Raw genomic sequence first — 11,118 nt, 5'->3', positions numbered from 1 at the left:
GAGCGAGACTCACCGTGACCCCTTTCGTGTCGAGAGGACCCTCAAAATCGAGCGATTGTATGACGACCGGGAGATGCACGGAAACCGAACTCGCTCCAAGAAGTCTTCCGGTTTGTGATCCAATCCAATGCGATGACTCGAAAATTCTTATATTTTTGCGTTTCCCCCTGGAAGACTGGCAAACTGGATATCCAACTAGCAGATGACGCTCTCTGGCTACACTTTGACCTCTTGAAATGTATGAATCATGTTCTGTGTAAAGACGAACAATGTCGGATGAAGAAAAAAAGACTTTCGTATCGGAAACATAGCAAGAGCGCCATGAGATGCCATCTGAACTCCCATAAAGTCAAGTCTGAGAATGAGGCCTGTCGACGCAGTGAGGCATCGGCTCTTATCTCGAAGTTGGATACGTCGAAGTTGACTTACGAGTGCCGGGATAAGATCCTTGCTTATTTACTGTCAGCAACCTCAATGACGGCAAACACTTTCTCAGACACGACCGTCCAAATGATAGTCCAAAAAGCGGGCCTCGGCGTCCTTAACAGGAGCATCGCCATGAAGTGTGTGGAGCGGGAATATGATCGGGCTCGAATATGAGTGGACCTCAAGGGGCAAAGGATTCTTGGGTATATCCATCTACTGTTCAGAAATCATACCCAGGATCAAGAGTCGAAAAGTGAATCTCATCCGACGGATCCATTACTCCACGGCTGAAGGTCTGATGGACACTCTAAAAGCGGCGCTTGGAGAGCTGGGGCTTGCATTGGAGGACATATCCGCCCTCACGTCGGATGGTAAAACGGATGGTCTGCGAGCTGCGAGTCCATCAACACTTGGACTTCCTCCTGATCTAGTGTTTCTGCACTGCGGTGCCCGGTACGCTTCCCCGAAAAATCAGCCTCCCATCGTTCAGACTCTTTTTTGTGATGAATACGGAATGACATCGTTGTAGGCTTCCCCGGGCTGGACCTCGGGTTTATGATTTCACGTTTCCGGTAGAGGGTAGAGCATCCGACGAATGATCGAAAGAGCGATCACATTCGGGAGAATCGGGGCCGGGTACCTGCGCTTCCGTTACGAATATCTCGCCGACAGCCGGGATCGAACCCCCGCTTTCTCGTACGAGGGGTGTCCTTTCACGAAAAAAGGCGGCGCCGACGTCTATCAAACTGAAACGCACCTCGCACGAGACGTGGAAGTCGCGCTCCACACTCAACCACCCGCCGGCGACGGTTATAGCTTCGAGCCAAGCGTGAATTTGGATTTGTAGGTGCAGCCGTGATGAGACGTTTAGGCAAGCTCATCGATGAGGCCGTTGCTCCGAGGCCATTTTACCACCATTTATGCTACGCTCACGGCCTGCATCTCGCCGTGAGCGAAACATTTCAAGGTCTCTCTCCGCACCTCGTCAGTGAGGAGGACTCAGCAGATGACCAGATCCCAAGAAGAGACGGGGCGGCGCTTTCTCGAGTCATCCAAAAAGTCCGAGACATTTCGAAGCTCTTCAGAGTACCGAGGAGGTTCTCTGCCCTCGGAAGCGTGGTCAAACTGAGGCCGAAACTCGATTGTGAGATCCGTTGGAATAGTACACTCGAAATGCTGCGTCGCTTCCTCCGGATACGGAGATTTTACGAGTAGATTCTCCGCAAGAAGACGAAAGGTAATATTTCCTATGCCTAAATAGCGAAACGATTTTCAATTTTCGGATCATCACTCATTGGCGCCGTACAAATGGGCGATGGGGAGCCAGACCCGGACCCAGACACTACCCTGGCGAGGTTCTCAAAAGCCCTTGGACAAACACGAATGTATGCATCCATATTTGTACGCCTTCTTAACAACGTCAGTCTTTGACCGACGATAACTCGTTGGTTGAGAGGGCAGCTCGTGTTCCCCTCCTAGCTCGATCGGTCATGAAGCACCCTGTGAGAAGCCGCTTCCTCTCCGCGAGATCTCTCGGAAGTGGCGGGAGTTCGAGACCTGCTGCCTGAAAAATATTTCCGTGGTGCTAAGTCCAAGGGACCGAACTTATTCTAGAAGCTTCTCGCGGATCTTGACGGCTCGACCTCAGAATTCGCTTCCCTTCTGAAATACAACGTTACTCGCCGCATGATCCAACGTCGAGGAGTTGCTTCCAAGTGCCTGCGATATCTATTCCCCGCCGAAGGTTGCGAGGATGTGAAGAAACGTCTTGGCAGAAGAGTCGATCGAGGTTTTGAGGAAGAAAAAGCACAGGCGAAAACGAATCTCGTTCCGTATGGCAGTACAGTCGAGGCCGAGTTGATCAAGCATTGTTTCTTCTGGCTGAATATTGCGCCAGAGGAAAGAGATTCGGCAAAAGGTCGGCGGGCTGAAACACAGTGCCGTACCCTAATGGAGCTCCACGAAGAACATTGCGACCGAGGAACGGTGGAGTCATTTCCATCAAACTTGGTCAAGACTTTGAAAAGTATCGTTCCCGCCAGTTTTTCTTCCGAAAGGCTCTTCAGTGTTGGGAGGCACACAAAAAAGTATCCCCGCGAAAGTTTGGGTGATGCCAGTTTCAGCGGTCTAATGTTCCTCCGAGAGATTTTCGCTAAGAATAAGCCATGGATATCGGAGAAAGATCATTGAGTTTGTGTCACAGGTCACATCCCTCGGATATGGCCCTCCAAGCGAGCGAAATCCCATTCTTTCCTCCAGAAATAAACAATCTCAACATTTTTGAAGGGCGCAGTTCTTTTCGGAAGAGTTTCATGATGGGAGGGGAGAGAGCGTGAAATTTTGGTAGCCTGTCCCAATCGGTGCAGACGTAGTCGTCCATTAGTGTAACGGATATCGAAACTACTAAGACCCGCCCACCAATCAGGAAGTCTTATCCAGAAGAGTATCACAGACCGCCACCGCCATTGGTCAATCCGTTCAGAGAAACGCAGCGGACGCTCCAACAAGCACACATAACTACTTCGGAACATGTACTGCCATTCAGTCAATTCCTCACGTCGGGGCCCTATACCCGCGCTCTTTTCAACAGGGTGATTGAGAGAGCCAGTACAGGTACGAGCACGGGTGGTGCTCGACTTCCGAGCCTTGCGACGGATGCAGGCCAGCGCCATGTTGACTTCGCAATCGTCAGGGAGACCCCTGACTCAACACCCGGACTCATCTGGCCAGACATGGATGCTGAGGCCCGTCGTCCGTATCGTGAGCAGGCCATTCGAGAGCGCTCACCTCCCAGGCCCCGCAACCGCCCGGAATGTGTTGCCCGCAGGGAGCAAATGGGGCGGCCAGTCTCTGAGCCCTCTGCCAGTCCGGAAAAACTGACCATACAAACTCACCTGCTGCAATCGGAACAAAGGGGGGTGCCCATGCCAATGAGACTCTGTATTTTACCAAACCACTGTCTGTTGAGAGAAACGAAAAGGGAAACAGGAAAAATGAGAAATGGGAAACGCGACACGACCGATGCTCGCAATAAAGACCGCGAAGACGAGCGTGAGCTATCTGTAGACCTTCTGAGTGGTTAGAATATCTTCTCCCCACTATGAGCCCTAAAAAACATGTCCTGATATAGAGGGCAAAAGGCGTTCAATTTGTGACGACTTCGAAGCGAGACTCGATCGAATTACAACGACAACAGACGCTCGCAACAGACGGATGTCAAGTCAGACAAGATCGTCGGCGGCATCGATTTCACGTTCGTTAGGAAAATCAACAGACACGAAATTTTAATGAATCACACATGTTTCAGTTATCACTAACCAAATTTTCTCTGCACACATGAATAAATAAAAGCCCCTGACGCAGTCCTACGAGTCTCCTTCTTGAGTCAGAACTGAACACGCAGGGCACCTGCAACTTTTTTTTTCCTCGGTGCTAACTAAACGGTGCTCGACGTCACATTGGACTCATGATCGGGTCCCGATACATCAAAACCTTCCGATTGATTCTCGACGGACAAGGGCTGCCCGCGGAGCCCGAAACTTTGAAGGAAGGAGGCTGGTGACGACGGCGCCGCCGCGTTCCCTCAGCGAGCGCAGTCACAGGATCGAAAACCGCGCGGCAAGTTCGATCGGCTGACGCACTTGCCCCACGGCATAACAGTTCTCTAGTTATGGAAACATCATGGATGAGAATGATATGCTCCTCCGAGTCAAAGTCCGAGCGACAAGTATTTTATTTTCGACTAGATTTTCCCTTCCCTTCTTCCAAGGAAGATTCCTTCCGGACGATGTCCTTCCCCTGGTCACTGGAATCGACAGGCTTGTCGACGAAGAAAAGCGATATCGTCACCCAAGAAAACGATTTTTTCATCTTTCTTGAATTTTGAAACCAGATGTACTTATGTATGTATGTCCCGTTTTGTCGCATCAGTCGAACAGCGGGAACTCCTCTGGGTCATAGTTGTCATCGAACTGCGGCCATTCTCTGTCTTCCTGTGTCGGTTCTTTCGGCTTTACGGGTTCGACTCTAACATTTATTGTCAATTCGTGGGAATAGACGCGCTCGAATGAAATGCCTCGGAAGAACGCGTGCTCCTTGAGCGCCCTGAAGTCTTGCCCCCCGACGCCGAGTCTGCGTTTCGGGTCCAGTTCAAGCAAGCCGCAAAGGAAGTCACGATTTGGAGAGTCTCGTGGCACGTCGGAGGGGAAACCTGGCGATACTTTTCTGTCGGGTTCCTTACACTGCAGTTGCTTCCGCTGCTCGTCAGTGAAGGGGTTCTCGTCGTACAGACACTCGAAGATCAGGACACCGAGAGCCCAAAGGTCGATGGCTGTGCCGTATCCCATCGAGCTGAACATCTCTGGAGCCATGTATCGTTCAGTTCCAAGCATCGTATGCGTAAGTTCGCCTTTTTTCATCGCCTTGGCGAGGCCGAAATCCCCGATTTTCAAAATACCACGTTCAAAAATAAAAATGTTCAGAGGCTTCAGATCTCGATGGCATATCCCGCTCGCGAAGAGAAACTCGAGACCTAACACTATCTGAGCTGAGGCCAGTCTTGTCTGCTTCTCAGGAAGGGGACTCCGGCTCACTGCTTCCGCGAGGTCACCGTACGGTGCATATTCCATGACGAGGTATAGGTTCTGGGAGTCCTGGAATGCGTATTCCAGTCCTACGATGAAGCGGTTTTTCGCTGCCCATTGCAATCTCCTCTCCACTCCCGGTCTTGTCTGGTTGTTCTTTCGTCGCAGAATTTCTTTGAATTGACGTTTCAACGCGAATTCCTTGCGGGTTCTAAGATGTTGCACTTTGTGGACGATTCCAAATGTCCCGCGTGCGAGACAACCGAGGTTTCGGAAATGTTTGAGTTTCGCCTTTGGACAACCATCATTCTTCCAGTATTGTTTCATACGATCATTCGCAGTTCCAAGTCTCCGGAGGTGATCTTCATAGTCGACGTCGGAGCTCCCGTCCCTTGATCTGACCACCGATGAGCTCCCGCACGTCAGCGCCCTCGTCGACCACCTCGAGAATCTCGCTAAACTCTGTCCCAAATTTCTCACGGACGATCCATTCCCCATCGTTATCCTTCCGGTAAGACCTCATTCCAGTCGGTGATCCGCCGCAGATGTAGAGCGAAGGCACAAATCACCAGATCTTGCGGTGCGAGCCAGAATGATTTTATCCGGTTTCGAGGAATTTCACGCGACTACCTCAGACCCCCTTACTTTGACCCTGTCGGTCAACGCGTAGATCGACTCCTGAGGGCCCTGAATGTTCCAATAGCAGCGGGTCAGCGGGATCGTTCGCATGTGTTTCGGGAGTGGAAAAAAATGAGAAACTCCGTCTTAATAAGTCGATTCTCTGGAACCCCGATATCGTCGAAGTCCCTCCTCCGCAGGTACCCCATTAGCCGGATATCGGTGCTGCCCGCTTTTCCGGAACTCGGAGCGGGACTATTTTCCTGTGCTCAAGACGTGATTCCGATTTTTCGGAGCCCGAGACAATGAACTCCGTTGCATTTGGGAACTCTGAGAGCGATCCGATGGAACGACGCGACGACGCCATATTCAGGTATGTCGCATTGACTGAGTGAGAGCGAGGAAGAAATTTCTTCCCGATGGCCATTTGAGCAAAATCGATTACCCCGCCGAAGATTCTAGCATAGAGCAGTCGTACTCTGGAATACCGAATATTGCGTTAGCAATCACCAACGATGCAAACAGACGTCAATGTTCCCAGAACTCTCCCAGGTAGAACTCGCTACAATGAGCGAATTCCGAGGCGCTGGTGCGGCTTTCTTCAGCTTCTCCCAGCATTCTCCCTCCAGCCGGGAGGTAGAGTCCGGTATTGGGAATCGCCCTCGGATATCATCATGATCAGTTCCGCGGGAGATGAGTGTTTGTAATAAGGAGGAAAAACGTGTCAAGAACTCGATGTTTTCCCCAATGAATAAGTTTTTTTGTAAGTCCCTCGACCGCTGTTCAGAGCGATGAGCTATTACAGAGTCCTAGAGTTCGAGATTGGATTCAGAAGCCTCGGAATTCTTCTTCATCATAGGCTTGCCCTGCTGGTGCCGGTCTGAAATCGCCCGCCCTTCTGGCGCGCACTGAGGTGAGATTAACCTCGAATCGAATTTCTTTGCGGACGAGGCGTTGGAACGAGATTTCTGCGAGCCACTTGTGCCTCTTCAACTGAGCGAGTCCTAATCTAGAGTTGCCGAGTCTTGCGGCAGCCCTCGTCTTCAGCAGGCTCTTGATCAATTCAGCTGCTGCAGAATCGCGATCGACACCTGAGGGCCACCTCACGACTCCTGCTCGAATTCCGTCAATGAGCTGCTGGTCTTGGTAGTTCTCATCAACGAACGGATGCTTGTTATAAAGCATCCTGTATAATATTATACCCAGGGACCAAAAATCGACACCGCGTCCGTGGCCATCCGACGTCAGCATTTCCGGAGCCACGTAGGGAGTCGCCGTGAAAGCCGTATAGGTTCGATCACTGATGCGCTTAGCTAAACCGAGATCTCCGAGCTTTATGTAGCCATCATTGAAAACGAAGAAATTCGTTAATTTCAAATCACGGTGCACGACCTGACACCGGTGTAGATACTCGATTGCCAAGATCATCTGGGCCAGGAATAATTTGGCTAATCTCTCGGTGACGACCGGCCGGACAAATCTCGAGAGGTCTCCATATTTCGCGTACTCCATGCCTAGATATAAATTCAGGTGGTCTTCGAACGCGAAATACATGGCGACTACGAACTGGCTTTGCGCGGCGAATTGAATCAATTTTTCGAGGACTACTCTCTGTTTCTTGTAATCGGTGCGAAACTTTTCCTTGGGAAGAACTTTTAGCACTCGCTTCTGCCGATTCGGAAGGTGAATGATTTTGAAGATGGAAGCATACGATCCGGTTGACAAGTAGCCGAGAATCCGTATATTCGACATCACTTCCCGTGGGCACTGGTTCGCCCTGTATCGGTCCAGAAACTCTTTGGCTGCTCGGTCACGATCAGTCGGCCGGCTTTCTGAGCCTCCACTCGGTTCCGATGCCCGGTTCCGGACCGTTGGCCTCGATTTTTCCCTTATCGCGGGAAGGTTCCTCCTTCGAAAGGGTCGGGTGAGGCGATTACCCATCGTTATTTTCCATTCGGAGATCGACTCATTCCAGCAATAGCAGGTGGGTGAATTTTCTTTATGGTTTCGTGTTCTGTGTAGCAAATTTTCGCCTATATGGATCCCATCGTTGTTGTCGCCGCTTCGACACAAGATCATCAGCTTTTCGATGAGTCGAGGGTCGAGAAGGGAGTGCTGAGCCGAACCTCAATCCGACGGGGGCTCTGAGCTCAAAATCGGAGTTTCCGATCATCGGTAACATCTCACTCAGCTATTCAGTCGCAGGTGGATGCGGGTGGCGCGTGGCGCTACGCCGTTTTCATGAGGGCGATTGAGGCTAGTCCGCTCCAGAACTCCAGACCCCCTGCCTCTGGTGAGCGGGCATGCTCAGCGAGCACGGCAACGATCTGTCGAGCATTACACTTGACGACTTTCGTTTGTCGACTTCCGGATCGCAAAAGAGGGAGACCTCCGATGATACTCCAACAAAGTTCGGATTTCATCCATTAGATTGGCTCAAGATCAGGCGCGTCCGCTGCGGGAGGAAGGAGGGGGTGGGGGTCTAGGATCTTCAGCTCCCTCGCGTCTTCTTCGTTCGTGATGCTGAGAGGTCATAAAATTGGATTCCAGCCCCATGCAAAGATTCGATCGAGCCCTACCTAGGGAAATACTGCGAGAGCCAGGACGCTTGATAGCTCCATCAGTCTAACGTAAGATAGACTCGATGTTCCATGGCTTCCCTTTATGACCAATGGACACCAGAAGGGGCTCCGAGCTCCGCACTCAAAAGGGGCGGACACGAGCAACAATAATTCTTTCCGCCGCTCATTTGGTTGTGCGCTGGATGAACGCCCCGAGAAAAGACCTAATGCTCACCCGGGAACTGAATCGAAGCCTCCTATCCACTCGAGAGTTCGAGAGCCTAGACTCGAGACTCAAAAGCCAAGTTGGAGCTGCTCCGGGTGAACATTTTTATTCGAGTCTGAGCAGTCAGATACTTAGGTACGATCCCCGGCTCGGCGCCGGAACTATTCTCGTCATGATTTTGTTGTCTCTAAAATCGGGCCCGAGGAGCAGATAAGTTGTCAGAAGCCAATGAAGCGGTCCGGGTTAACATGTTCATCTGTCCTGCGCCAAATGAAGTCATAACGGCTACTCTCTCTCGGCTGCACGGGATCGATTTCCGGCGTGAATCGTATTCTCTTCCGATAGACTTCGAAGAAAGAGATGTCATCGAACCAACGATTATTTTTTATATCGTCTGCATTCTTGCAAAGTGCACCAAGCCGTCTCAGAGGTTTCCTGTGGAGCAACCCCTCGATAAGCCCTCGCTCGTGTGATTTGGGATTGCCGGCTGGGAAGCTCAAGTTGTCCTTGAGTATGCTGCGGATAGTTCTCCTTTTGTCCCACTCGGGCTTGCTGAACGGATACTCGAGGTATAGAGTGAAGTAGATTATTATGCCAACCGCCCACCAATCAACTTCTTTCCCGTAACCATCCGACGAGAGAGTTTCCGGTGCCATGAAAGCTAGAGTTCCACACTGAGTGTACGCACGGTCAATAATTTTTGTGGCTAGCCCGAAATCCCCGATCTTCAGATAGAAGTCTTCGAAAATGAACAAGTTCAGCGGCTTGAGGTCTCGGTGCGCGATGTTACAGGACTGCAGATACTCGACTCCTAGTACGATTTGGGCTATGTAAAACTTCTTCGCCCATACGGTTCGACAGCCTCCAAGACATCTGAGGAAATGACCGTACGTGGCATATTCCATCAAGAGATACAGGTTCTCGATATCTTTGAAGGCGTAGTGCAGCTTGACAATGAAGTTGTTATCCGAAGACCAAAGTAACTGTTTCTCTTGGATGACCTTGTCAATAGTCTCTGGCTCGTTGAAAGCGCTTTTAGGCTGCACTTTCAGAGCGTAGGGCCTTTTGTTGTAGCGTTGACGAATCTTGAAGATTTCTCCGAAGCCACCTCATGCGAGGTAACCCAATATTTCGAAGTTGCTCAGCTGTTCTTTCGGGCACCTATTCTCCCGGAATTTCGTACTCTGTTGGCGCTCGGCTGTACGGAGATATTCTCTGTATCGGACGTTGAATTCGTCTTCTTGTTCCACGACATTTGGGATGGGGCGTTCCTCTTCGAGTTGGGCTCTCTGTCGGCCGAGGAGTCTCCTGAAGAATTCAAACCAACTCATCGTTATCGCATTTCGTTCGAAAGTTCATTGCGAGCTTCCCAATCGGGGATCGAAGCTCAATCTCCACGGCTCATCCTGGCGCGAAGGGAACTCGAGCGCTCTTGTGCGCGTCAGAAATTTTCGAAAACGTCTACATCAGCCCGATTATCGTTCTGATCCGGTTGATCGAGAAAATCGTAATGCTCGCGCTGTTTTGGTCTCACAGGGGATAGGTCCCCTCCAAATCTCACTTTCTTTTGATAAAGATCCAAGAAAGAAACGCTCTTGAACCAATCGTTCTGCTTCATATCGTCGATGTCTTGCGTGAGTGCACCGAGGCGTTCATTGGGCTTCCTATTCAACAAGCCGCGCATCAGCTTTTTCACAGGCGTTTCGCGGTCGACGACATGGGGGAAGATCAGATCCGCGTGCTTGATGCCCTCGATGATTTGTGGTTTTTCCCAGTGACGTCGAACGAAAGGATGCTCTCCGTATAAACTTTCGTAGAGGATGATGCCGACAGCCCACCAGTCCACTTGTTTGCCGTAGCCGTTCGACGTCCACATTTCTGGAGCCATGTATTTCGGCGTTCCGATTTGGGTGTAAGTCACGCCGGGAACTCTTTTCGCAAGACCGAAATCGCCGATTTTCAGATACATATCCTCGAACACGAATATGTTATTCGGTTTCAGGTCTCGGTGAGCGATATTGCACGCATGTAGATACTCCACTCCCAGAATTATCTGCGCGGTGTAGAATTGCACGGCCCATCCACTCGAGAGTGCCGTGAGCGCCCTTCTGAGGTCGCCGTAACATGCGTATTCCATAACTAGGTAAAGATTTCGAGCATCGTGGAACGCGGAAGAGACTCCGACTAGGAATTCGTTCCTCAAGGCGAATTGCAGCTTCTTCTCATGGATGACCCTCTCGACACGTGACCGGCTGTTGAACACGCTCTTCGGCTGGACTTTCAGAGCATGAATAGTGGAATTTACCCGATGTTTGACCTTGTATACTTGCCCGAAACCGCCAGATGAGACGTAGCCCAAGATTTCGAAGTTATCCAGAGTCTCTCTGGGACACGCGTCCGCTCTGATTCTCGCCATCATCAGAGTCTCTTGCGCCGCAAGCTCTGCTTTGTATTCCAGGAGGAGGATCTCCTCCCTCGACATCCACGTGGGACGGTATCCGAGCGCTCGATACCTGATGGCGTTGATGCTCATGTGGAAAAAATCCGAAATTCTCGTGACGATTTGGCCCATCGTTGTTCAATTTTGATTGTCTGAATTTGGTGGCCCCAAGCAACTCGCATGCTTGCATTTTGAAAGTATTTTCTTGCCTCAGACGCATTCTTTGAGCGAGAATGTTGCCTCGATGCAGCTTGCAATTATGTT

The 11,118-nt window shown here is 50.8% G+C and overlaps 2 protein-coding genes and 1 pseudogene across 2 annotated transcripts; all 3 read right to left on the bottom strand.

The window, feature by feature from the left end:
• Positions 1-4,352: 4,352 nt before the first annotated feature.
• LOC100907758 (cAMP-dependent protein kinase catalytic subunit gamma-like) lies at positions 4,353-5,507 on the bottom strand. Its single transcript, XM_003746593.1, has one exon. The coding sequence runs from the start codon at positions 5,505-5,507 to the stop codon at positions 4,353-4,355; it is 1,155 nt and encodes a 384-aa protein (XP_003746641.1).
• Positions 5,508-6,455: 948 nt separating this feature from the next.
• On the bottom strand, positions 6,456-7,379 carry LOC100907619 (cAMP-dependent protein kinase catalytic subunit beta-like). The gene has a single exon (XM_003746592.1). The coding sequence runs from the start codon at positions 7,377-7,379 to the stop codon at positions 6,456-6,458; it is 924 nt and encodes a 307-aa protein (XP_003746640.1).
• Positions 7,380-8,632: 1,253 nt separating this feature from the next.
• On the bottom strand, positions 8,633-10,986 carry LOC100907327 (putative ribosomal protein S6 kinase alpha-1; annotated as a pseudogene).
• Between the last annotated feature and the right edge of the window lie 132 nt (positions 10,987-11,118).

The sequence above is a fragment of the Galendromus occidentalis genome, unplaced genomic scaffold (genome assembly GCF_000255335.2).
Source record: "Galendromus occidentalis unplaced genomic scaffold, Mocc_1.1 scf7180000077497, whole genome shotgun sequence".
Lineage (NCBI taxonomy): Eukaryota > Metazoa > Arthropoda > Arachnida > Mesostigmata > Phytoseiidae > Galendromus > Galendromus occidentalis.
The sequence above is the reverse complement of the archived record's forward strand: the minus strand, read 5'-3'. Positions and strand labels throughout refer to the sequence as shown.

Excerpts from the sequence above, each read along its gene's own strand:
- LOC100907758 (XM_003746593.1), bottom strand. The coding sequence starts at position 5,507 with ATGGGGAATGGATCGTCCGTGAGAAATTTGGGACAGAGTTTAGCGAGA.
- LOC100907619 (XM_003746592.1), bottom strand. The coding sequence starts at position 7,379 with ATGTCGAATATACGGATTCTCGGCTACTTGTCAACCGGATCGTATGCT.